Source organism: Schistocerca gregaria, unplaced genomic scaffold (assembly GCF_023897955.1).
Source record: "Schistocerca gregaria isolate iqSchGreg1 unplaced genomic scaffold, iqSchGreg1.2 ptg000676l, whole genome shotgun sequence".
In the NCBI taxonomy this organism is placed as follows: domain Eukaryota; kingdom Metazoa; phylum Arthropoda; class Insecta; order Orthoptera; family Acrididae; genus Schistocerca; species Schistocerca gregaria.
The window spans coordinates 14,410-40,683 of record NW_026062059.1 but is presented as its reverse complement, the minus strand read 5'-3'; the positions used below and the strand labels follow the sequence as shown (position 1 = coordinate 40,683).

The following is a 26,274-nucleotide window of genomic DNA, read 5'->3' as shown; positions in this document are numbered from 1 at the left end:
TTTTTTCCCATATTTTGTCTCCCTCTCCTCTGTCTCTCTCGCCCAGGACCCCCCCGCCATACTCATACCATTTTTCGGCTCACTCGTGACAATACCTCCCCCTATCAAGAATAAAAATCCACTGGCAGCCGCGTTTCTTCTCCATCAAATACGCTACTCACTCTTTTTATTGGGCACGAGAAAACCTGCCTACCACCCGGGCCCTACGAGCCTCTATCGCCAAATGACGGCCCTAAGTTTGTCGACCGAACTACCATACCCCCCCCTTTTTGTTCTGCAAACATGCACCGCCGTTTCACCTCAGCCTCCGGATATCGCCGGACACTAACCTGTCCCTCAACTTCAAACCCAGCCACTTTTTTCGCCCTAAACACTCCCGGAATTCACCTACCTTTTTGAGCACCCCCACCTTAACAATTTGCGTCTCCCCTCATCTTGAGGGACCCCTATCACACATCTCAAAACCGACAAAAAAGCCTTTTCAAATAGCCCTCGTTCCATTTTAGACTCAAAATTTAAGATTACTGACTCCTATTAAAATCATCAATTCAACTTTCTCCACTCGCGCAAACACCTTTTTTCTGGTTGGACTCTCAGCCAAACCAGTCAGCCCCCGAACCCTCTTTGCACCTAGGCTCCTTTGTGCTCCCTATTCCGATTTCGGGCGCCCAACCACTCGGTGTAATCTTTTTGCGTGACTCTCATTACGAAGTCGTTCCTTTTAGCAAAAGGGGCACTTTGACGGCCGTGCACCTCGCTCACAACACCGCCTTCAACACCTCCCAGAAAACTCGTAAGAGCGCGATGCCTGTGAAACCGCTCAATAACACAACTCTTCAAGCGCTCGAATCAAGCATATCTAAAGGTACTTCATTCACTCACCGCGCCTGTCAAATCACCCATCACGGACGCGACACCGCCGGCGCCGAAATCCACCACTCCGGGCGCCGCCCTCCTATACAAGTCCTCGCCCAGCGTACTAAATGCCGCGCGTCAACCGATGGTACCCTTCCTCACGCGACTCCACACCCAAAAATCACCAACGTCCTAGCCGTTTTTTTACCCATACACAAAAAACCATCCATAGCTAAATTGAATCTCTTCCCCGTTTTAGGTATATACTATCGGACCAAAGGCGTCGAATCCAGCGAATTCGTGCTCGTCGGCGCCAAACTCTCGTCTTGCAGACCTCTCGATACGCCAGCTATGCACATCAAAAAAACCGGTCTGCTAGAACTTCTTGTATACATCATAATCTTTTTTTTTGAAAATCCACTCACACCAAGTTCCATCGATCGCGACATTCTGTACGAGCCTACCGACACGCACCCAAGCATACCCTACAACAGTCCCTTTGGTGCACTCCAAAAATTTTACACATACCACGATGAAGCTCACAATCTCGTTCTAAACCTCGAAAATCAACTCTCATGCATCATACCTCAAACTGCCTATACAAATCTCCCTAGTAGCCTAGTCGATGCGATCCACGCATCCCTCCCCGCTCCCAATGCTCGATGTCTGCTGCATGGTGTCCTGCTATTTTCAAGATACGTCGGCTACCTCCGCCCATTCAATCCAGTCACCAACATAGTCCAACTTCTCAGCTCTTTGCTCTTTCACTCTCACACACACGAAAAATCAAGCTCCCTCCACTGCGAATCTCTCTTTCTCAACCTGGCTCTCTCCCTAGATAACTCCCACCTTCAACCTACCGCTCTCGTCACAAACCATTTCTCTCCCCTCGAATTGATCCACGGCGTCTCTCCCACCCTCAACCGCCTCCACGTCCTCGCAACCACCTCCGCCAGTCATCCCCTAAACGACAGCTCCGTTCGCTACTACCCGCATCTTTCTTTCGTCTCCGGACGACCTCAGCAACACTCAAACCTCTCCTCCTATCGCCAACTCCTCTTCACCGCCGCCCCCTGCGACATCGCCAAAACTTGCTACGAATGCATCCACCTTGCTGAATGCGGTTGGTGCCTCTCCGAGCTCCTCTGCATGCCCTCAGCAGAATATTGTCCAATCATCATCAACTACACCAATTACTTGACTGCCGCCTGTCCCAGACTTCTGTCCGTAACCCCAAAACATATCTATCCAAACTCTGTCGTACAAATCAAAGGCACCTACTTCATTCCGGGACTCGGAATCCAACTCATCAACGGACCATCTATCCCGTGTAAACTGTTCGACCCGTACACCGCCTCTGCCTCCATCCCTACTTCCGTTATACCAGGTCCCTATGAATTCGTCATAACCCTCTCAGGCATCTACTATGCATCCGATTCCCTCACCCTCTACGTCAAGTCCACCTCCAAACAGAACACCATCTACATCTACTATATCATCGCCCCTCTGCTCGTTCTCTTTGTCATCCTCTTCTTGATCCTTCGCCGTATCCTCGCCAAAAAATCGCTTCGACAACTCCCCGTCAACATCAATCTCAAAGAGCCAAATTACTCCAACCTCTTCTTCGAACAATTTGACGTCTATCCCACCATCAACCACAATATTCTGTACATACTCGAAAAAGCACTCTGTCACAGCAACTTCCCACTCCAGCTCCTGCTGTATGAATCCGAAACAATCAGTTCTCACAGAGAAAAGATGGTCAAGTGCTTCGTCCATCTCGCCTACTCAAACGGGTGTTGTTCCTCATTTGTAAAATTTCTTATGGAAAAAGAAGTCGAAACCTGCCAACTCAGCAGCCTGCTCTTCAGAGGAGACTCCCTCGCATCCGCCGTCTTCAGCTACTACTCCCGCATGGTCGCCTGTCACTATCTGTTCAAGGTGCTCGCCAGAACCATTCAAGAACTTGACTTCGTGTCCAAAGAGGCCCAAAAGCAAACGAAACAAGCCAACACCAGCCTGTTCGCCGTACAACTAGAAGTCGATCCGGGACGGCTCTCAAATGAAGAGCGCGAAGACTTCGACATCGATATCAATGCCGCCTCGCTGGTTCTCACCTGTCAAAAAGTTTACAGTGCCATTGCAAAAAACATTGATTCTATTCCTATCGAGCTCAAAGACCTGCTCTCTTTCGTCTCTCAGCTCGTTGAAAAGAAATTCGCAGCTCCTGATGCCACCAGAGTGGCCGTCAGCAACCTATTTTTCCTGAGGTTTCTTTGTCCTACCATCGTCTGTCCCAGCATATGCGGCATACTTCCTGGTACGTACGATTTATGCACCTTGATCCTAGTATTTGACTTCAGCCTCATCGCCTCCACCCCCTCCTCGCGTTCAAGCTGCTCAGTTTTCCTTGCTTCTAATTTCATTTTCTTTAAAGAACCCCCAGACAAAAACCTTCAAAGACAGCTCATGCTGATATGCAAGGTCATCCAAGCTATCGCCAGCGGTACCATTCCCGGTACGAGGGAAAGCTATCTCGACACGATAACTCCTTGGGTCGCGAAGACCATTCCAAAAATGCAAGCATTGCTGTCCAAGTTACATGTACGAATTCGTTTTAAAAAGAAAATCATACTCAAGTTCTTGGCTCACACTTTTTTATGTTCTGAACTAAAATTTTAACGCAACGTCTCCGAATCGCGCTCGACTTCAGGCAGGCCGCGCGTCTCAAGGCAGGGAAATCCAGATTCCCGAACCTGTTCGAATCAACAATTTGGTGTGGATATTGAATCGCATCAAGGACCCAGCCAAATATTCCAGTCTACATAAGCTTCTTTCTGAGTGTGAAGATCTCTCCGAATTGCTGATAGCTCTGGAAGCAATCCAAACGGCCTACTCGAAAAAAACTCGTCAAAAAGTGCCGAAAGACAGAAAGGCCTGAAAGGAAGTTCTAAACGGTAATTCAGACGTTAGAACTTGATATCTGAAATTTTTACAGGAAAATTCTTTTTGTCTTCCTCGCGACAATTTGTTTTAGAGGCTACACGCTCAGACGTTTGTCTGCCTCTTTCACGCCGTAGATGCTACCCACGCAGACAGTGGCTCTTCTGCGCTTCGAATCCGCGTTATGTCAAATACTTACTTCCTCTGACTCGAACGGGCCGAGCAAAAGCAAATACTCGCCGTACCTCAAGGTGAATGCAGACAGGAATGTTGTATCGCGTCTGAATAGGGCAGGTCTATCACGACGCCGGAGCGGCATGATTTCACACGCAGAACATGCGTACATATATTTATAGATTTCATACTTTATCTGCAGTTTTTCACAAATCTCGAGTCCTCTGGTGAGCAATCCGCTTCTGCCCTCTCCAACATCAGCTCCATTGGAACCAGTACCTTCTCTCCAAGCTACGTGTCGACCAGTTCTACCAACGAGGGCCAGGGAATGGGTCTCGCTTAATGTGTTTTTTTGGCATTTTCGCTTTTCCAATACATGGTTTCATCTGGTATTTTGTCAACTTCCCAGATGTGCAGTCTTAATCAGCGCAAGAAGCGCGAAGTAGTACCGACATCAAGCGCAAATGGTCCGTAGCAAAAGGCAAAAATAGAGAACCATTAACGGCCATATAATGTGTCCCGGTTATCAGGAACACTTCTTGCCATGCCCTCAATTGCGTGTGCATTACAAAAATTTCTGCACCTGAATGTTGGGATGACGTGTGAGTACGATCAGGTTGTGCGTGGAGGCATGGAGGACGGAGAACGTGGCCGCGAATCGCAATTAAGAAAGTTAATCTGGAATTCGCCGATTTCGTGAGATTCGTAGGAAAAAAAAAGACACTTCATGAAAAAGTTGCAGATGGCGCGCTCTACACCTACGGGTTCAAGGCTGGACATATTTCCAACGGTGGGTGCGTGCTGCAATGCAACTAGAGGCCTTGAGGTGGTCGGACTCTTATATTTTTCAGTTTTCGGCTTTAGGCGGACAACTTTTTGTAGCGCGCTTAAGGGTCTTGACATGGTTCCCGTTCATGGCGGCCTTTAGTAAGCCTCGAATTTTGAATGTGACATTGACGTTCATTTTGTAAACTATGGGTCTTACAACAATTTAGCGCCCGTAGCGTCAAAGTCCGCTGTATTCTAAAAAGCGCGGCATACGCGCATTTCAAGAATAACTCTGTATAGGCTCCTCTCTATTGGCCCACGGACAAACAAGGTAGCGGTGTCGTGGTGGAGTTGTGCTGTGACTGAGCACAAGTTACCCATTATATGGCCTTTACTTTTGCGTAGTATCAATACGGTGGAGGCTTTGCCGGAGCCTTGCTGCAAGCTCTTCTGGATTGGGCACTGGAGGTCAGGTGGAAATTGGCGCAGTTTGCGCTTCGGCCGAACGCAACGTTGGAATTCGTATGTGCGGTTTTTGACGTCAAGCTTTTCTGAGAAGCGCGCATCTCCGTTCTCTGCACGGCCGACTTCGACAGTCGAGCTACGTGTATATGGAAGGACTGGATGGCAATTTTGATGGCCAGGACACGTGTCTGGAGTGACACAGGCTCTGGCCGGTGCTTGGCGAGCTGAGCCGTGTAAGGGCGTATTTTGCGTTGGGTGTTGTGTTTGTGATTCGGGTAAAAAAAACAAAAAAAAAACAAAAAAAAACGGGCGTCTCGCAGAGCGGGCTTGCCCTCAAAAAAGGAACGAAATGCACGCGGCCGTTGACGCGTTAGGTTCAAATGGACCACTGTTGTACAGAATGCAGATTTAGAACTCGAACTGAGCAATTCGGTGGTCGTAAAACAGTTCAAAAGGGCTTTTATTTTTTTTTTTTTGGCCAAATGTCTCTTAAATCTTATTTACGCTCTATATTTTGTATATAGGAACTGCATGTGCCTTTGATAGTTCGAACTTGCCTATAAGCCCCTATGCCTTTCCGTAATGGAGGGAATTGAAATGTATCATCATGCATATCTAGACAACGGTGCATCCCTTACTGAAGAGCAGCTCAAGGGGAAATGTATGTACAGCTTTGTTCTAAGTGTCGTTGCACGCCGCATGTCGCGCACGAGTCGTCCGCGCGGAAGGCGTTCGGCTTTGCCGCGTCTCGACGCTGCTCACGGCGCGAGGCAATTTTTTGCGTCTGCTAACTCGGAACCTAAATTTTTCGCGGCCAAACTGGCTCGTACAAATTTCTGGACGTTTTTAAACGACGGCGTGCTCAGCGCAAAGGTGGCAGCAGCTGGCGTCGACCAAGTATGGGGAGCGCAGAAAGTTTGGCTTTTTCGACTCTCAGAAGGAGGAGATGCCTCCTGAGCACGTCAGGAAGTTAATCAAGGAGCACGGCGACATGAGCAACCGAAAGTTCAGAGCAGACAAGCGCGTGTATTTGGGGGCCTTGAAGTATGTGCCTCACGCCGTTCTTAAGCTGTTGGAAAACATACCTATGCCTTGGGAGAATATTCGCTACGTGAAGGTGCTGTATCACATTACGGGCGCCATAACGTTTGTCAATGAGATACCGAAGGTTATTGAGCCCGTATTCATTGCGCAATGGGGGTCCATGTGGGTCATGATGCGTCGCGAGAAGCGCGATCGTCGTCATTTCAAGAGGATGCGATTTCCGCCGTTCGACGACGACGAGCCGGTTCTGGATTACGGAGACAACATACTGGACGTCGACCCGCCTAGTCCTATTGCCATGGACATGGACGAGGAGGAGGACTCGGCCGTTGCGGACTGGTTCTACGATTCCAAGCCGCTGATCAAGACGAAGCACGTGAACGGTCCTTCTTATCGGTCGTGGAGGCTCAACATTCCCATTATGTCCAATCTGTTTCGATTTAGTCACCAGCTGCTCAGTGATATCGTAGACAGGAACTATTTTTACCTGTTCGACGACAAGGCTCTGTTCACGGCCAAGGCTTTGAATTTGGCCATTCCCGGGGGTCCGAAGTTCGAGCCGCTGTTCAACGACATGGAGACCAACGACGAGGACTGGAATGAGTTCAATGACATCAACAAGTTGATTATCCGCAACCAGATACGTACCGAATACAAGGTGGCATTTCCCTACCTCTACAACGATCGTCCCAGACAGGTCTACCTCATCCATTACCACTATCCGGTGAACTGCTACATTATTCCGAATCAGCCGGACCTGCCGGCTTTTTATTTCGACCCGCTGCTCAACCCGATTTCGTCGCGTCGCATCAACGAGGACCTGAATGCGCTAGAGCTCGAGATCAATCCCCCTCGCCCTCAGGACGAGGTGGACGAAATGGCTCGGGAATTTGCGGCGGAGCTGAGCGAGTTCGCGTTCAGCCTACCGGAGAAAATTCAGCCATTTCTGCACAACTTAGAGCTAGAGGGCGACTACACGGCGGCAGGCATCGCGCTCTACTGGTCGCCCAGGCCATTCAACCTGCTGTCCGGTCGCACGCGCCGCGCGGTGGACGTGCCGCTGGTGAAGTCCTGGTTCCAAGAGCACTGCCCGCAAGACAATCCTGTCAAGGTTCGCGTCAGCTACCAAAAACTGCTCAAGGGGTACATTCTCTCGAAGATACACAGCAAGCGGCCAAAAACCCAGAGCAAGCGCAGCCTGTTCAAGGTGTTCGCGCGCACGAAGTACTTTCAGGCCACCGAGCTCGACTGGGTGGAGGCCGGTCTGCAAGTATGTCGTCAGGGGTACAACATGCTGAATTTGTTGATACACAGAAAGAATCTCGACTACTTGCACTTGGACTACAACTTCGTGTTGAAGCCGACCAGGACGCTGACGACCAAGGAGCGCAAGAAGTCTCGGTTCGGCAATGCGTTTCACCTGCTGCGCGAGATTCTGAGGCTGACCAAGTTCGTCGTCGACGCGCACGTCCAATTCAGGCTGAACCGCATCGAGGCCTTCCAACTGGCAGACGGACTGCAGTACTGCTTTTCCCACGTCGGCCTGCTGACCGGCATGTACCGCTTCAAGTACAGGCTCATGCGGCAGATCAGGGCGTGCAAGGACCTCAAGCACCTCATCTACTACCGATTCAACACCGGGCCGGTCGGGAAGGGTCCGGGCGTCGGGTTCTGGGCCCCGTGTTGGCGTGTGTGGATGTTCTTTTTGCGCGGAATTGTACCGCTTTTGGAGCGTTGGCTCGGCAACCTCTTGGCTCGGCACTTCGAAGGCCGAAAATCGAGGGGCCTCGCCAAAACGCTGACCAAGCAACGAGTCGAGTCCCACTACGACGTCGAACTGCGCCATTCCGTCCTCAAGGACATTTTGGACATGATGCCGGAGGGCCTTCGCAAGAGCAAGGCCAAGGTCATCATGCAACACTTGTCCGAGGCATGGCGGTGCTACAAGAGCAATACGCCCTGGAAGGTGCCCGGGCTGCCCCTCCCGGTTGAAAACATGATCGTTCGCTACGTCAAGGCGAAAGCCGACTGGTGGGCGAACGTCGCTCACTACAACCGCGAGCGCATTCGCCGCGGCGCGACGGTGGACAAAACGGTGGTCAAGAAGAACTTGGGTCGTCTGACTCGCCTCTGGCTCAAGGCGGAGCAAGAGCGCCAGTACAATTACCTCAAAGACGGACCCTACATCACAGGCGAAGAAGCTGTCGCCATATACACGCTCACAGTTCATTGGCTAGAGTCGAGGAGCTTCGCCTTCATTCCTATCCCGCCCGCCTCCTACAAGCACGATACCAAGTTGCTCCTCATTTGTCTGGAGCGCCTGAAGGAGTCCTACTCGGTCATGAGCCGCCTGAACGAGTCTCAGCGCGAAGAGCTTTCCTGGATCGAGCACGCGTACGACAATCCTCACATTGCGCTCGCCCGCATCAAGCGCCACCTGTTGCAACAGCGCGCCTTCAAGGAGACGGAGATTTACTTCATGGACCTGTTTTCGCACATGTTTCCCGTTTACGCTATCGACCCGCTGGAAAAAATTACGGACGCTTACTTGGACCAGTACCTCTGGTACGAGGCCGACCGCCGCCGGTTCTTCCCGAACTGGGTCAAGCCCGCGGACTGGGAGCCTCCCCCACTCCTGACGTACAAGTGGTGTCAGGGCATCAACAACTTGAAGGACATCTGGGAAACCAAGAACGGGGAGTGCGTTGTGTTGTTGCAGTCTCAGTTCGAGAACATGTACGAGAAAATTGACTTGACGTTGCTCAACCGCCTGTTGGGGCTGGTGGTGGATCCCATTCTCGCGGACTATATGACGGCGAAGTCGAACGTCGTTGTGTCGTACAAGGACATGCAGCACACGAACAGCTACGGGATCATTCGCGGCCTTCAGTTTTCGTCCTTCATCACCCAGTACTGGGGTCTGATTCTCGACCTCGTGATGCTAGGCTTGCCTCGCGCGGCGGATCTGGCGGGGCCCCCTAAGCGCCCGAACGACTACTTGACCTACGCCGACGAGGCGACCGAGCTGAGGTCGCCCATTCGGCTCTACACACGGTACATTGACAAGTTTTGGATTGTGTTTCGCTTTACGCACGACGAGGCCAAGGAGATGATTCAGCGCTACCTCACCGAGCAGCCGGACCCGAACAACGAGAACATCGTGGGGTACAACAACAAGAAGTGCTGGCCCCGGGACGCGCGCATGCGGTTGCTGAAGCACGACGTCAGCCTGGGCAGGGCGGTCTTTTGGGACATCAAGAACCGGCTGCCCCGCGCCTTGACGACGTTGGAGTGGGAGAATTCGTTTGTGAGCGTGTATTCCTCGAACAACCCGAACTTGTTGTTCGAGATGTGCGGTTTCGAGGTGAGGATTTTGCCGAAGATTCGAGCGGTGAACGAGGAGTTCCTGATGCGCGACGGGGTGTGGAGTTTGCAGAACGAGCAGACGAAGGAGCGCACGGCCCAGGCGTTTTTGAGGGTGTCGCAGGTGGGGATAGACCGGTTTGAGAACAAGGTTCGTCAGCTGTTGATGACGAGCGGCAGTACGACTTTTGCCAAGGTGGCGAACAAGTGGAACACGTTGTTGGTTGGGCTCATGACCTATTACCGAGAGGCGGTGATCAACACGCCCGAGTTGTTGGACATTTTGGTTCGGTCGGAGTCGCGCGTGCAGACGAGGGTCAAGATTGGGCTGAATTCGAAGATGCCGTCTCGTTTTCCGCCGGTGGTGTTTTACACGCCCAAGGAGTTTGGCGGGCTCGGCATGCTGAGCATGGGTCACATTTTGATACCTGCGAGCGATTTGGCCTACAGCAAGCTCACCGATCAGGGGGCGACGCACTTCAGGTCGGGCATGTCGCACGAGGAGGGGCAGCTGATACCCAACTTGTACCGGTACATTCAGCCGTGGGAGCAAGAGTTCCAGGACTCGGCTCGAGTCTGGGCGGAGTACGCGGAGAAGAGGAAGGAGGCGCTTCAGGAGAACCGGCGCCTGTCCTACTTGGACCTGATGGACACGTGGGACAAGGGGATACCGCGACTGAACACCCTGTTCCAGAAGGACCGCCACACGTTGGCGTACGACAAGGGGTGGAGGATACGAAACGAGTTCAAGGCGTTTCAAATTTTGAAGTCGAATCCGTTTTGGTGGACGAGTTCGCGCCACGACGGGAAGCTCCACTCGCTGATCAATTACAAGACGGACATGATTCAGGCGCTGGGCGGCGTGGAGGGCATTTTGGAGCACACGCTGTTCAAGGGGACGGGGTTTCCGACGTGGGAGGGGTTGTTTTGGGAGAAGGCGTCTGGATTTGAGGAGAGCATGAAGTTCAAGAAGCTGACCAACGCGCAGCGGTCGGGTTTGAACCAGATACCGAATCGTCGCTTCACGTTGTGGTGGTCTCCGACGATAAACCGAGCGGATGTGTACATAGGGTTTCAGGTGCAGCTGGACTTGACGGGGATTTTGATGCACGGGAAGATTCCGACGCTGAAGATTTCGCTGATTCAGATTTTCAGGGCGCATTTGTGGCAGAAGATACACGAGTCGGTGGTGATGGACCTGCTGCAGGTGTTCGACCAGGAGTTGGAGGCGCTGGAGATTGACACGGTGCAGAAGGAGATCATTCACCCCCGGAAGTCGTACAAGATGAACAGTTCTTGCGCGGATATTTTGTTGTTTTCGTCGTTTAAGTGGCAGATTTCGAAGCCCTCGCTGATAACGGAGTCGAACGACACGTTTGACTACACGACGAACACGAAGTACTGGGTCGACGTGCAGCTGCGCTGGGGCGACTTCGACTCGCACAACATCGAGCGGTACGCGAGGACGAAGTTTTTGGAGTACACGGCGGACACGCACATGTATCCGTCGGCGACGGGCACGATCATCGCGATAGACCTGGCGTACAACATCTATTCGGCGTACGGGAACTGGTTCCCGGGGTCGAAGCCGCTGATCGCGCAGGCGATGACCAAGATCATGAAGGCGAATCCGGCGCTGTACGTGTTGAGGGAGCGCATCAGAAAGGCGCTCCAGTTGTACTCGTCGGAGCCCACGGAGCCCTATTTGAATTCTCAGAACTACGGCGAGTTGTTCAGCAACCAGATCATTTGGTTCGTGGACGACACGAACGTGTACCGCGTGACGGTTCACAAGACGTTCGAGGGCAACCTGCCCACGCGTCCCATCAACGGGGCGATATTCATCTTCAACCCGAGGACGGGACAGCTGTTTTTGAAGATCATACACACGTCGGTGTGGTCTGGTCAGAAGCGGTTGGGCCAGTTGGCGAAGTGGAAGACGGCGGAGGAGGTGGCGTCTTTGATTCGGTCGTTGCCGCTGGAGGAGCAGCCGAAGCAGATCATCGTTACGAGGAAGGGGATGCTGGACCCGCTGGAGGTTCATTTGGTTGATTTTCCGAACATTGTGATCAAGGGGAGCGATTTGCTGCTTCCGTTCCAGGCGGCGATGAAGATTGAGAAGTTGGGCGACATGATTTTGAACGCTCGGGAGTCTCAGATGGTTTTGTTCACGCTGTACGACGACTGGCTGACCACGATTTCGTCTTACACGGCGTTTTCTCGCCTGCTGCTGATTCTGCGCGCGCTGGCGGTGAACCCGGACCACGCGAAGCTGATATTGCGCCCGCACTCGAACGTCGTGGTGCAGGCGTATCACTTGTGGCCCACGTTCACCGACCAGGAGTGGATTCGCGCGGAGACCGCGCTGAAGAACTTGATCTTGGCGGACTACGGCAAGAAGAACAACGTGAACGTGAACTCGTTGACGCAGAGCGAGATTCGAGACCTTATTTTGGGGGCCGAGATTACGCCGCCGAGCGAGGCGCGAAGCCAGATGGCGGAGATCGAGAAGCAGGAGGCGGAGGCGTCTCACCTGACCACCAAGGCGGTGAGGTCGATAAACGCGCACGGGGACGAGATGGTCGTGGTCGCGCTGTCTCCTCACGAGAGCAAGATTTTCAACAGCAAGACCGACTGGCGCGTGCGCGCGATATCCAGTTCGAACCTGCACCTGAGGACCAACAACATCTACGTAGTGAGCGACAACGTCAAGGAGGACGGGTACACTTACATTATTCCCAAGAACGTCTTGAAGAAGTTTGTGCAAATTGCCGATCTGCGCACACAAATCGCTGGGTATTTGTATGGCGTTTCACCGGTCAACAACCCGTACGTCAAGGAGATTCGGTGCGTCGTGATGCCGCCCCAGTGGGGCACGCATTCCTACGTGCAGTTGCCGAACCAGCTCCCGGAGCACCAGTACCTGTCTGAGATGGAGCCGCTCGGGTGGATCCACACGCAGCCCAGCGAGGCTGGCCAGGTGACCTCGAGGCTGATGCCGACCGACCTGATCATACACTCTCGGATTTTGAGCGAGCACAAGACGTGGGACGGGGAGAAGACCATCGTCATTACGTGCAGCTTTACGCCGGGTTCCGTGACGCTTACGGCGTACAAGCTGACACCGGCTGGATTTCAGTGGGGGAGGAAGAATCCGGATTTGGACCAGCAGTTCCAGGGGTATCAGTCGTCGTTTTACGAGAAGGTGCAGTTGCTTCTTTCGGACCGGTTCATGGGTTGTTACTTCGTGCCCGACCAGGGGTCCTGGAATTACAATTTCATGGGCGTGAAGCTCAGCGCGTCTCACCGCTACGGCATCAAGCTCGGCATTCCGAAGGAGTTCTACAACGAGTGTCACAGGCCCGGGCATTTTGCGCAGTTTTACGAGATGGAGGAGGAGGAGGGGGGGATAAAGGGTCAGGACGATGGTCTCGAAGTGGACCGCGAAGACATTTACAATTGAGCGGCGGGTGGCTGGCGGTTTTCCCGAGATTCTATCTCGTTTCAGTGTTCTTTCCCGCCCTTTTTTGCGAGATTTGCTGGACGGCCGTTGGGCGAGGCGCGGCGTGCGCGTGGAATTTTTACTTATCAATAGAGTGAGGTGCGTGCCTCTCCAGATTTACAAGGCGGGTCGTTTCCGGTTTTTTCGCGCGAGAGCGTTGGAGAGGGAGGGACTTGGCCGCGCGAGTTGGTCTTTTTTTTTTTTTTTTTTTCCTGGCGATGCGCGAGAAGAGATTTGGGCGGTTTTCAGCGTTGCCAAGCCGGAGAGCGTTTTTTTTTTCGGCGTATTTTTTTCGCCAGAAGAGGAGGGCAGCGCGAGGTCCGCCGGTTTCGTTCGAGTGTTTTTTTTTTTTTTGATACAGGGCGCCTGAATGGGTCGGTCGCTGGAGCGCGGGGGGTGGGTGGAGCGAGTTTTGAGGGTAGGTTGGGGGAGGAGCGTTGGTTGCTAGGGAAAGAGGCTATTTTTTATTTTTATTTTATTTTGTTTTTTTTTTTTTGTCAGCTACAAATTGTGACGTCAGAGAATTTTGTCTATAGCTCTTCTTTGGTGCACGCGGTTGGCATCTCTGCTTGAAGTTCCTGCGCATTCCCTTTTTTTTTTTTTGTGGTCTTGCCCAGGATTTTCCCCGGTCCGACTAGCGCAGGGCTTGTCTTAATGCGTTTGTGTCTGTGAGTGATTCGAGCGCAGCCGTGTCAGCGAGAGCAGGTTTGACCTGGGTGGTATTGCGATTGAAGCAGAACTCGACCTATTATCTCGTACGCGACCGAAAAAAAAAAAAAGAGAGGAAAAAAAAAAGAGGGGGGGGGGGTGTGCCCGCCCCCCGAGACGGAGAAGTTCAGTTTGCGCGAGGTGTGCTAACGTTGTGAAATTCTGCGCGACGCGTCGCCGAAGCTGGCCGAGGAGGGCGTTGGTTCGGTATTTGGCCGAGGTTAGAGCGCGGAGAAGCAGGGAGGCGCAGTGGCCGCGGTCGTTGCGCGCGAGGTTTTTTTTTTGTTTTTGTTTTTTTTTTTTTGGCTTTGAAGGGTCCCCAGCGTTTTTTTTTTTTCGTGTTCGATATATAACAGCTTTTGGTGGCGCCGAAAATGTTCGGCACAAGGAAGGAAGACTCGACGCAGGAGGGCGCGCTGGCGGTGGCTCGACAGGTGGGAGCGGCGCCGAGCGCGTCGCCGGAGCGCTACGCGGGTCTGCAAGAGTGCGATTGGGACGGGTCGGAGGTGGGACCGACGTTTGGGGGAGAAGAGGTTGGCGGCCAGGGGGCGAGCGGCGCGTTTGCGGCGGGAGGGCAGGAGGCGGGAGAGGCGTCGTGCAGAGGTGGCAAGTTGTTTTCGAAGTCGCGCCTGGTCGAGATTTCCAGGATGACGGAGGTGAGGCCGCTGATCAGGACCGAGCTCGAGTTGGAGAGGATGGCGCAGTGCGGCGGGGTGGGGGCAGGTCGGCGGGAGCGGAGGTGCCGGAGCGACAGCAGAGGGCGGTGGGGGAGGAGGTCGAGCAGCAGGCGAGGGAGAAGAGGGGTGTTTTGGAGCGGTACTTGTCGCTGCAGCCCGTGTTTGGGGCGATGTTGGGGGGGCGTGGAGGGCGAGCTGGGGAGGAGGAGGGGCCGAGTGCGGAGAGCGTGTTGAGGGAGGGGGAGCCGTCGGAGGACGAGTTGTTCTTGGTGGGGGAGGGTGGTTCGAGCGAGGAGTTGAAGAGGCGGTTTTGCGCGAAGCGGCGCGTTGCGTGGGAGGGGGCGAGGGAGGGAGAGGGGGAGTTGGAGGAGGGGGAGTACAGCGAGATGTTGTCGAAGAGGTTGGCGGAGGTGGTGCGCCAGGTGGTTAAGAAGAGGAGGAGGCCGACGGTGATGCCGGAGCCGGTGGTGGTGGAGGGGAGGGGAGTGGTGAGGTTGCCGAACGAGGAGAGGATAGTGAGGTCGCTTGCGAGTGGGAGGTGGTTTGATTGTCCGCGGTTGCCGGGGTTGGTGTCGAGGCCGGTGGCGAAGAAGAGACACATTTTTTTGTCGTCGTGCGACGTGGAGAGGGCGGTGGAGTACAGCTTCGTGGACGGGAGCGTGGACGTGTACGGAGACCGAGTGGCGGGGAGGGAGGTGGGGGGGGGGGGGTCGGAGGGTGCAGGAGAGGAGGTGGTTGATTATATCGAGGAGGGAGGTGCCGAAGTACGCGAAGATTTGCCACAGGAATTTTTACGTGAGGCGGGAGAATTTGCGCCGGATGGCGCAGGCGGCGGCGAGCGCGATGCTGCAGCGGTTCGAGGGAGTGGAGAGGGTGATTCAGGAGAACTTGGACAGGGCGGCGGACGTGGCGGCGGCGGCGTACAGTCACGTGAGGTGCAACGAGAAGGAGTGGAGGAAGAGGGCGGAGAAGGATGCGGAGAACCAGAGGAGGGCGCAGGAGGAGGAGGAGGAGAAGATTCGACAGCAGAAGAAGTTGAATTTCTTGCTGACGCAGACGGAGTTGTACAGCCATTTCATGTCGAAGAAGATGGGAGTGCAGGCGGAGGGTTCGGCGGGGGGGTCGGCGAAGTTGCCGCAGTCGTCGTTGCAGAGAAGCGTGGTGGAGTTGGGCGCGCCCGCGCGAGAGGAGGCGAGCGAGTTGGAGAGGGCGCAGACGGCGGCGCTGCGCGCCTGCAAGGAGCACATCAGCAAGATCGAGAAGTTCGACGCGGAGTCGAGGCACCTGCGCAACCCGCAGTCGTCGGCTGCTTCGGCGGGACAGTCGAACGGCGCGGGCGCCTCGACGGCGGTGATTGGACACCGTCGCGTGGGTGGACACGTGACGAACAGCTCGTCGATCCAGCCGCCGAGCTCCGGCGCGGCGTTGGCGCAGGACGGGATGGTGGAGCAGCCGCGGAACCTGCGCGGCCAACTGAAGTCGTACCAGCTGAAGGGTCTGAACTGGCTGATCAACCTGCACGAGCAGGGCATCAACGGGATCCTGGCGGACGAAATGGGCCTGGGCAAGACGGTGCAGACGATCAGCCTGCTGGTGCACCTGGCAGAGGCGAAGGGCATCTGGGGCCCCTTCATCGTGATCGCGCCGACGTCGACTCTGCCGAACTGGGCGAACGAAATCCGCAAGTTCTGCCCGAGCTTCAACGTGCTGCCGTACTGGGGCTCGCTGAAGCAGCGCTCCGTGCTGCGCAAGGTGCTGCACTCGCGCTACCTGCACCGCGCGGACTCCATCGCGCACGTGGTGGTCACCAGCTACCAGCTGATCGTGCAGGACGAGAAGTTCTTCCACCGCATCCACTGGGAGTACATGATCCTGGACGAGGCGCACGCGATCAAGAGCTCGACCTCGGTGCGCTGGAACACGCTGCTCTCGTTCAAGAACACCCGCAACCGCCTGCTGCTGACGGGCACGCCGATCCAGAACAACATGGCCGAACTGTGGGCGCTGCTGCACTTCATCATGCCCACTCTGTTCGACTCTCACGACGAGTTCTACGAGTGGTTCTCGAAGGACATCGAGGAACACGCCCAGGGCACCAAGTCCGTGCTGAACGAGCACCAGCTCAACCGCCTGCACATGATCCTGAAGCCGTTCATGCTGCGGCGCGTGAAGCACGAGGTCGAGAACGAAATGCCCCCGAAGCAGGAAATCCACATCAAGTGCAACATGACTCCGCGCCAAATCCAGCTCTACAACGGCATCAAGAACCGCCTCTCGGTCAGCGAGCTGCTCAACAAGGTCAACACGATCAAGATGAACAAGTCCGCGCAGGAGCGCCACGCGAAGCACCTCATGAACATCGTGATGCAGTTCCGGAACATCTGCAACCATCCGGAAATCCTCGAGCGGTCCGAAACGGTCTCGCCGCTCCAGTTCACCGCCGCGGTGCCTCCCACGCTCTCCTACAACAGCATCATCGCGCCCGTGCTCAAGAACCACGTCGAAATGTCCATCCCGCGGCTCATCTACCGCGAGGCCATGGACAACCTCTCCTTCTCCTTCAGCGGCGGCGCGCTTCAGGGCGCAAGGACCAAGTGGCTGTACCACCGTCTGAACGTCTTCTCTCAGGAGCACGTTCGCCAGTCCAACTCCTGCGCCTCTTCGCCGCGCTCGCGCTGCTGGGACTTCCTGTCTCTCTGCGACTGGAGCGCCGGCGAGGTCGAGTGGCTCTACCACCACGACCTCTGGCACCGGTGGCAGCTGCAGCTCTCGAAGCAGCGTCGCGGCCTCGCGCTCTCGCGTCCCTACCACCCGCTGCACGCAAAGCAGCTGGACTTCGTGCGCGTGCGCGGTGCGACCTCCTGGCCCTCCGTCCGCACCTCTCTCGCCCTCTCCGATATGGTCCGGACGCCGCTCGACCGACTGCACGGCCTCCTGGGCGCCGCCCGCGCCTCCTACGCCGCCCACCGCACGCTCGTCTGGGCACCGCCCATCGAGCTCTGCTGCTTCGACCGGCGCTACGCCTCCCAACTCGACGCCCACGCGTCGGACCCGCGCGTCTGGAAACTCCTGCTCGGGAGCTCCCGCTGGCTCCGGAACTCTCCGCCGGAATCTCCGGTCGAATCCTCCGCCCCCAGCTGCGTCGAACTCGACTGGCCCGAGCGCCCGCTTCTTCGCCCGCTACTCGACGCCTTCGGCTCCACTCAAATCTTCGTCCCCCAATTCAGCGAGCTGGTCCGCGACTGCGGCAAGCTCAAGGTCCTCGACAACCTGCTCAAACAACTCAAAGCCGACAACCACCGCGTCCTCGTCTACTCTCAGTTCACCGAGGTCCTCGACATCCTCGAAGACTTCCTCTACGTCCGCTCCTACAAGTTCGTGCGCCTCGACGGCAGCCGCAAACTCGACGACCGCCGCAACATGGTCGAGCAGTTCCAAACCGACCCCACCATCTTCATCTTCCTCCTCTCCACTCGCGCCGGCGGCCTCGGCATCAACCTCACCGCCGCCGACACCGTCATCTTCTACGACAGCGACTGGAACCCCACCATCGACGCCCAAGCCATGGACCGCGCCCACCGGCTCGGACAAACCAAACCCGTCACCGTCTACCGCCTCATCACTCGCGACTCCGTCGAAGAACACATGCTCCTCCGCGCCAAGCAAAAGGGCACCATCCAAAACCTGGTCATCAAGGGCGGCCACTTCGAAATGGCCTCCGACGAAACCGAAGAGTCCCCGAAGGCCAGCGAAATGATCAACTGGATCCTCTCGAAAGCCGACCTCGACGACTCGGGAACCGGCTCCGACGCCAAGAAACGACCCCTCAGCGCGCTCAAATACGGCCTGAAGCCCCGCAGCTCCATCCCCTCCAGGCGCTCCACGAAACTCGTCGCCACCTCCATCTTCCCCGAAACACCCATCGACTTGAAGTCCTCCTAACCCCACCCCACGAGACCGCAAATAATATACGTTACACACCCACACACATAAAACTCGCGTTTCTGCGCTCTTCACCCCCGGATTTTCGCAAAAAAAAAAAAAAAAAATTGACAATTTTATCGCGGAGTTCCTATTCCCTCCCCACCTCTCACTCGCACAACCTGTGAATCTTCAACTTCTCCACGGCCGCCTCCATCGGACACCCAGCCTCCTCCCCCTTGCTCCCCGGACACTCCAACTCCCCTCGCCCCACCTCGCCCCCCTCCGACCTGCCTCTCGAATGCTCGTCGTCCGGCACGAGCCTGTAGTCCATCACCTCCGCCAACGTCTCCCCGGACCTACACCTCAACTCCCTCTGGAGCCCCTCCACGTCTCCCACCAGCTTGTGCCTCGCCTCGAACGGCAGCCGCAACATCCTCTCCCTCTGCCACTTCAACAACGCGAAGAAGTCCTGGTGCATCTCCCTCATCTTCTCGCGAACTCGCACCACTCTGGGACCCATCTCCATGTGGCTCTCGATGTACTCCAAGTCCTTCAACAGGCTCTCTTCAAGCGCTCGCCTGTACGCGGACTCGCCGTCGTACCGCTCCAACACCGCCAGCTGCGCCCGAATCATGTCCCTGTTCACCTGGTGGTACTTCGTCAGCCTGGCTCGAGCCGTTCGACCGCCCGCGCCCAAACAGAGAACGCCTCGAGTCAGTCAACCGCCTAAGCACCCCCCTGTACACACACCACACACACCACCCCATGTGTACAAAACGTACCGCCCATCCAAACTGGCGTCGAAAAAGTCCTGCGACTCCTGAAGGTTGTAGGTAATCTCCTCCAACCCCCGCTTGTATATCCTGTACAAGTCCACGGACAGCGGCTGCTGCTCGGGAACGCTCTCGAAATCAGTCTTGAATTCCGTGTTCGAATACTCCTTCAACCACCCGCCGATCCAGTCCATCGTCTCGACTATCTTGCAGCTCCACTCGTACAGCTCTCGCCACTTCTTCTCCTCCGCCCTCACTTCTCGGCGAAGCTTCTCCACTTCCTCCAAACTTTGCTTCAAACTTTTCTCATACTCGAGTCGCTTCGGATAGTCTAGAGAATACCCGCGTATCGACTCCAACAGCTCCTCAATCATTCTCGCGTCCTGATCTAGTGTGTTCAAACGACTCACCTCCTTGTCCAGAGCCGCCTTCTTGCCCTCGCTGCCCCTCCTGTAGAACTGAGTCATAATCACCATGATTCGAGTCAGCTTTTGGTACTCAGCGTGGTCGGGCTTCAGCGAAAAATCCTTCTCGGTAAAGACATAGTCTAAGAGCTCTTCCGCACTCTCAACGTCCATTTCGTATTTACACAACAGCACAATAGGAAGAATAATGCTGCCCGGAATTTTTTTCTCACAAATTTTGGTTCTCGCTCAGTCAGTTCAAATCCAAGGATTTTTCCTTCTATCTCTCTCACCACTCAGACCGCCTCCCTCAAAACACTCGAGCGAGACCACCGAAGCCGGAAAACCCGCAGCGGACCCCTCCCCTCTCGGCTCGAACGGCCCGTCCTACCGCGTCGAATCCGAAAAAGCTCTCCGGTCGCCCAAGCCAGCAACTCGGGCCATCGCGTCTCTCCCCACCTTCGATTCCGCCCCTCTCAATCGTGAGGCTTTCTTTTTTTTTTTTTTTTTTTTTTTTAAAGAAACCACGTGTCAAAATATCCCCTCTTGGTACAACTAAATTCTCTTCCAGCTCTACTACCCCTCTAAAAAACTCGCGTCAAAAAAAAAGCGATCTTTCAGTCGGAAAACGGTCATTCCTCAGACCGCTCTTCGCCGCATGACTCTCTCATGCGGGGCGCTGTCTCTGCGCGCACCGAACGCACTCAAAGCGCGCCACCGTCCAGGCCCCTCCTGTTCCCCCCGCTAATCTACAGAATTCAGCACTTCAATGCCTCTCTCCCACCAAAGCCCCCTGCTGAAACTCTCCCGCGCTCACACCGACCTCTCCAGCCCCGCCGGGCCAACTCAGTGAGCCCTCCATTCAAGCTCCGGGGCGCATCGACACAACCCTATACACACAACCCCGCACTTCGTTCAGCATACAACCTCATACATCAGACCATACACACGCGCCCCTGCGCACTCGCCCCCCCCCCCATCCCCGCCAACATATCGCCCAGTTGCTTCGGCGGTTCACCGCGTCCAATGCTCTGTTCGATTCAACTCTGCGCTCTCACCGTCCCAGCCAAGACCGCGCTCTGGCCCCCTCGAACGAGCAACGCCCTCACCTCGCAAAATGAGTCAATAAACTTCCTTTATCGACAATCACGCACTTCGTTTTGTTTGCGCCTCGCATCCCCCTTCTCATCGCGCTTCTGCTTCTCTTGTCTAAGACGCGCCACATTTGACAGCACGCATATGGCGCTGGCCACGCTAGCCGCCGCCTTAAGCCGCCCCCTTCACTATCCCCAATCTCCCATTCGCAGCCAGCATGTCTCGAATGAGCGCGTGCCCCATCTCTCTCTGAGACAGATCTTTTTCGCTCGTTTTTTGGAATTGAAAAATGTTTTCGTCGTACACTGCAGAACAAATTCTATCACCATAGAGAAGTTTACAATATCCCATGAAACTTATGGACATCTCTGCCCTCAACACCATCAGCACAATTCTGGATGGTGTCGATATTGGGGACAGCGTACTGTCCTGCCGTATAGAAGTTTACACTTGTATGTGTCGAAGGCCGTTGTTAACTGCAAATAGCTCTCAGTCTTATACCGGCGCCGAGATGCACAGAATCGGCATATTGTCATTCTAGACAGCTTACTCAACATGCAATGAACTTGTTAAAAGGTAAAGAAACTGGAAATGATAAAAAGCTGCATGCCAGTTTGGAATTGCAATTGCAAGAACAACTCTCACAAAATGACGATTCCTCCACCTCGCCCGTTGGATCACTCACAAACCGCCTCAATAGAAAGACTTTCATCTATTTGGTTATGGCACTCAACTGTGCTTTTCCAGATTATGACTTTATGTACGTCACCTATACGTGTGTACATTGCGCCTATATTTACGACTTCGCCATTTTGTGTATAGTTTTTTTTTTCCTGACTTTCTCCTCTGTTCACCGCCGTACAGAGACACGAAGCCCGACCAATTCAGAAAGGAGCCGTCCATCCACCTGGCCGTCAATTCTATCAGTTCCATTCTGTCCTCGGTCACCTCGCTCACAGAAGACATCAAAACGAAGTTCTGGTCGACCATCGACTCGGAAATTGGCATTCAAAATTGCGAAGTCTACTCGTTTATTCCAGACCCGGACTCTAATCCATTCGACGAAGACGGCTGCAACGTTTGGAGCTGCAACTACTTTTTCTACAACCGAAAACTGAAGCGAATTCTTTTTATAGCGTGCTACGCGCAGCACAAGCTGTCGCAGGACGACGGGAGCGTGTTGGTAGAAATGATTGATGCAGAATCGAACACGAAAAAATACCAGACGTGGATTTACGACGAGATGGAAGTTAATTGAATACTTTTCGTTCAGAGCGAACGTCAACCTCTCTTAAATGTGTTTATTTCCTCTAATTTTGAATACATTTTTTTTTGTGTACGAATATCTTATTCTTTAAAAGCAGCAGGCATCGGTTTTATCGCTCTTCGCAGTAGATTGAATGAGAAAGACTGCGCGGGCGTTTAGCGCAATTTCTGTTCGGCAATACTCTGCGAGTGCGCACTGGTAGGATTTTAAACTGGCGCTGCATTTTGTCTTTGGCGAAAAACAAAGCGTGTGTTTTTAACATTTGCTTGTCAAAAAAAAAGGGCCCTTATTCAGTTTGCTTTACTTCTATCATACTGGACGGAGCGACCAGCAATTTTCTAGATGGGGAATAAAGATGTTCTGGAAGGCGCACTGCCAATGTTTCTGACAGAGCTGAATACCCAGGCGGTCTTTGTCCTTCGCTTCAACCCCCAAATTCTCGACCAATTATTTCAGAGCATTTCGACCAACCCCACCCAGGTCTCTACACTTAAGTTTTCGAGTAATTCAATGGTATTGTCTACGTATTGATTTCTGCCATGGTCACTGCGCAAGAGATTGTTTTTTTTTCAACTCGGGGTCGTCTATTATGCGTACTAACACTTTGGATACGAGTTCATCGACATTTCGACTCCGGACGGAGTCAAGGTTGTCAAGTTCAACTTCACTAGGGAAGACAAGCCTTGCTTCTTGGTGCAAAGACACTCAGACCATTGGAGCACAATTGGTACGTCATATCTTACGTCGTTCTCGTGCGTCATTTGAATAGAAACGGACGCACAAGCCCTCTCAACGACGAGGGCTCGGCTAGATCTCGTCAGTTCTTACCTTGTCAAAACACCATACACGTCATTCAGGCCAAATTAAGGGAAAATTCGTTTCTCAGTCCACTGAACTTCTAGCGGTTCCTGCCACAAGAAAGGATCACCAAGTCAAATGCACTGAAATTTTGACACTTGACCCTAAGGAACGCCACAGAGAAGGTCGCAACTCATCGGAATTGCAAAGAAATACCAAAACCAAAGTCAATTTGATAAGGCAAACACCGCGAAAAAAAATAAGATCTTTGTCGGATCAGACACCCCGTTTGGTCGCGCCTTCGGTGTCTCCCAGTAGTAATGTGGCGAACAAATTGCCGTATTCAGACTCCTCTTCTTCTTCATCTTCTTCTTCGTGCTCTGAAGAAGAAGCGAGCTTTTTTTCTGAGCGTCTAGACTTGGCATTTAGCCGCGACGATGGCCATCACGAGTCTCTTTTTTCCAGCACAGACGGGGCAAAATTGGAAAAATTGACGGAAAAAGCGCGCGAAGGCAGTGCGATTGAACTGTCTCCTATATTCCATCCTGCTGCCAAATTTCCAAAAATAAACGGCTGTAACGGCTTCTCACAATCCTCGTCGCGCTCAGCAGAGAAACCATTATCTCCGAGTGGAAAATGCAAAACACCGTCTGATACCATTCCCTTAAATCAGAACTGCACTGCCATCGAGGAAAAACCTGGAAACACCTCCGCAGGCGATGCCGTTGAAGCAAACGGGTTCGAAGAAAATAGGAATTCCGACAACCTCGCCAAACTCTTTGACCTGAAGTTTAGCGAAGTCACCATTCCCACTAGCGATTGGCCACATTCTCGCTCTATACATAGCTATAGCGACTTCCGAGCTTGCTACGACTCGTTCAAGCGCGCCTGGCCATATTATGTCAAAATGTACGAGGAACTCGTCCAATCTCAATCCAGCTTTCGAACGCTTCTGGCTATGTACAATGAGGCTCAACATCAAGGTGCAAACCACTCATTCAGACAGCGAATAGAGGAGTTTTACAACCTTCAAGAACCTAAGTTTTTGTCTCTCAGAAACCAATACACTCTAATACACAACGAAATGATAACCATCAGAAAAACCCTTCAGGACTATTCCACAGAAGTATCTAAAGCAAATGGGACTAAAAGCTGTAAAGGCATCGAATGACGGAGAGGATGCGCTCCTACTCACTCAAACGCATCCCCCTTTTTTTCGACACACCCTCAATTTTGGCAAACGATAAAACATGGAGCCTTTTCCCAGCGAATTCGTGCCTCAATCTCTTCCCATTCGAAAAATGCAAGTCTCCTTCAAATCGAGCGTGACCTGCACCCATGCACGCACGACGCTCGGTGGACGAGGGGTGTAGAATCTAAGGAATCCATCATCACTCTACGTGGAGAAATATTGTAAAACGTATTTTTTTTTTGCTAAATCAATTCTTCAGTTGTACATGTCAAGTTTTTCGGCCTTCAAAGTTCTGTGAGCGGCGTTTCCGTGTGGAGTCTTTACTGTTCGCGCGTTAAAATCCTTTCCCGGGTCCCTGTCTGTCTTCGAACAGCAAGGCTCTGCGAGGACTATCGCATTTTCTGTCTTGCCGGCTCGGCCGCGCGGCGCTGCGAGCGGTAACCTGCGCACGTTCGAAAGACGGGGCCGTTTGCTTCCTGCCAGCTTTCGTTCGAGTGTCGCGGGCAGAATTGAGCGAGTCACGGGGCAAAGGACCTGCTAGCGAGGAGAAAAGGCCCTTTCCGTCTGGGGTCCGTTCGACAGAGTGCGCGGTGGACTTCGCGGTAAATTTTCGCGCATCAACGGCGAAGACCTAGTATGCATTCTCTGGCTCTCTACGCGAGCTCACAGGGGTTCATGAATGTTTAGAACGGTGGTACGTAGAGGGATTTGCCCCTACTTCGGAGTCTGCCCCCCCCTCACAGAATGGGGTCAAAAAGATGTTGTACCGTTTGACTCTCGTTTCTCAGTATATATACAAGGGACTCTTGAAATAGACCGAGGAGCCCGTTGAAAGGGGCGTGGAGACAATGCGGTCTGAAGAATAAACGAAACGCTTTTATAGAGTCTGATAGAACAGCTTGCGCGACGCTCTATTAGTATGACAGCATAGAACACGACGTACACACGCAGAGTTTGTATTTTGTGCATATGTTCGTTCTGCATATATTTATTAAAGGTGGCATTCGGCTTTAGGATTTCGCTTTTCAATCAATCTTAGCCAATGACCAATCGGTGCTTAGTTTGTAAGGACTTGAGATTTCGATGGTATCGCGTGTGATTTTCGCAATTTGGATTTCGCTGGACGCTCTTGCATCGCGATAGAATAGAACTTTCAAGCAGTCTTCCAGCAGTTTGAAGGCCGACTCCTCCGTCATCTGATCACTCTGATTATTTCTGAGTGCTGGAAGTGCGAGATAGGCTCCAAATCCTGTGGCTATGGCGTCATCTCTAAATGCAGTGCCGTTTAGGTCGATGTATCCCAACATAGATTTACCTTCGGAATCGAATCCGGCGATCACGAGCTGATTCCAGAGGGGGTCGAAGCGGTTGCGTTTATGGTACATAACTCGAGACAGATATGAGAAGATCTCGTGAGCAGTTGATTCGTGGCCGTAGTTCATACAGAACTCGGCAGTCATCATGCGATCCAAGTCGCGAACTATTGAGTGAAAGTCTGACATTTCTCCGCTAGCGGCGAGCAGCGTTGTTTTATTGATTTTCTTGATTCGGTCGAGGCGAAAACGAGCCAGAGACCCGTACGAAGCTGTGACTGATTGTCAGCAAAGAGCGCGTATGTCCGGAAATTCGCAGCAGATCAAGCGTACGTACCGAGCGTGTCTGCCGCCAGCATGACTCCATCCTTGTATTTGATACCCAGAACAGAGGATCCTGTCACGTAGGGTGTTCTCATCATTTCGGACGGTAAGTTCAAACGTTAAGGAGCAACTACACGGTTCAGCAGCACTCAGTGATCCCCACGCAAGAGGTAGAAAAGTGGAGGGGCCATTTCGAGAGCTTGGGCGTGCTCTGCACGGTTCGAACAAAAAAAAACGTGTCATATTCAACGCACAGAGTGTGTGTCTTGTGAAAGGAGGGTTCTGTAACCAGGAAGTTTTCGAGTAGTTTCTTTTTGTCAATCGGCCATTGACCAACCTTGCACGGCCAGTAGCCAACGGAAGGATCCATGACTAAGTGCGCTGAAGCCAAAATTAAAGCAGTATGTGCGTACAATCCCAAAAAAAAAAGTGTGTGTGGCGGTCGCTTTTTTTTTCGAACCTTTACATTTTTCAGAACGATTCACTTGAAGAGTGCAAATTCCGACCGTTATGACGCCTAGGTGCGGCATGGCTTCCCGTTTACGGCCCCGCGCTCCTTTTTTTTTTTTTGGCAGAAAGACATCGCCCCGACTTGTTGCCTGTGCATTTGTTCCTGGCGTCCCTTTGGCAGAAGTGCGTCCCTGTGCTCTGTTGAGTGGACCCCTGAGTTTTGGTGTCCTTCTCT

At 53.4% G+C, this 26,274-nt stretch overlaps 8 protein-coding genes across 10 annotated transcripts in view; 5 read left to right on the top strand and 3 right to left on the bottom strand.

The window, feature by feature from the left end:
• LOC126318677 (crooked neck-like protein 1) overlaps positions 1 to 26,274 on the bottom strand; it is a 55,752-nt gene that overhangs the window by 22,875 nt on the left and 6,603 nt on the right. The window lies entirely within an intron of this gene.
• On the top strand, positions 2,494 to 5,585 carry LOC126318686 (probable Ras GTPase-activating-like protein ngap). The gene is made up of 3 exons (XM_049993492.1): positions 2,494 to 3,175; positions 3,293 to 3,459; positions 3,569 to 5,585. Exons 1-3 carry the CDS (start codon positions 2,614 to 2,616, stop codon positions 3,794 to 3,796), a joined length of 957 nt encoding a protein of 318 aa, XP_049849449.1. The 5' UTR covers positions 2,494 to 2,613; the 3' UTR covers positions 3,797 to 5,585.
• Positions 5,758 to 13,293, top strand: LOC126318670 (pre-mRNA-processing-splicing factor 8-like). Its single transcript, XM_049993475.1, has 2 exons — positions 5,758 to 5,866; positions 6,072 to 13,293. Exons 1-2 carry the CDS (start codon positions 5,788 to 5,790, stop codon positions 13,073 to 13,075), a joined length of 7,083 nt encoding a protein of 2,360 aa, XP_049849432.1. The 5' UTR covers positions 5,758 to 5,787; the 3' UTR covers positions 13,076 to 13,293.
• Positions 15,242 to 18,542, top strand: LOC126318672 (chromatin-remodeling ATPase INO80-like). The gene has a single exon (XM_049993477.1). The coding sequence runs from the start codon at positions 15,319 to 15,321 to the stop codon at positions 18,439 to 18,441; it is 3,123 nt and encodes a 1,040-aa protein (XP_049849434.1). The 5' UTR covers positions 15,242 to 15,318; the 3' UTR covers positions 18,442 to 18,542.
• LOC126318701 (uncharacterized) lies at positions 18,590 to 19,786 on the bottom strand. Its single transcript, XM_049993504.1, has 2 exons — positions 19,206 to 19,786; positions 18,590 to 19,088 (listed from the first exon to the last, which is right to left on the bottom strand). Exons 1-2 carry the CDS (start codon positions 19,772 to 19,774, stop codon positions 18,590 to 18,592), a joined length of 1,068 nt encoding a protein of 355 aa, XP_049849461.1. The 5' UTR covers positions 19,775 to 19,786.
• On the top strand, positions 21,011 to 22,009 carry LOC126318694 (repressor of RNA polymerase III transcription-like). The gene is made up of 3 exons (XM_049993501.1): positions 21,011 to 21,147; positions 21,272 to 21,455; positions 21,560 to 22,009. Exons 1-3 carry the CDS (start codon positions 21,045 to 21,047, stop codon positions 21,951 to 21,953), a joined length of 681 nt encoding a protein of 226 aa, XP_049849458.1. The 5' UTR covers positions 21,011 to 21,044; the 3' UTR covers positions 21,954 to 22,009.
• LOC126318682 (uncharacterized) lies at positions 22,223 to 24,178 on the top strand. The gene is made up of 3 exons (XM_049993488.1): positions 22,223 to 22,475; positions 22,578 to 22,689; positions 22,820 to 24,178. Exons 1-3 carry the CDS (start codon positions 22,305 to 22,307, stop codon positions 23,929 to 23,931), a joined length of 1,395 nt encoding a protein of 464 aa, XP_049849445.1. The 5' UTR covers positions 22,223 to 22,304; the 3' UTR covers positions 23,932 to 24,178.
• Positions 24,291 to 26,105, bottom strand: LOC126318690 (proteasome subunit beta type-4-like). The gene is made up of 3 exons (XM_049993495.1): positions 25,844 to 26,105; positions 25,603 to 25,679; positions 24,291 to 25,537 (listed from the first exon to the last, which is right to left on the bottom strand). Exons 1-3 carry the CDS (start codon positions 25,957 to 25,959, stop codon positions 24,978 to 24,980), a joined length of 753 nt encoding a protein of 250 aa, XP_049849452.1. The 5' UTR covers positions 25,960 to 26,105; the 3' UTR covers positions 24,291 to 24,977.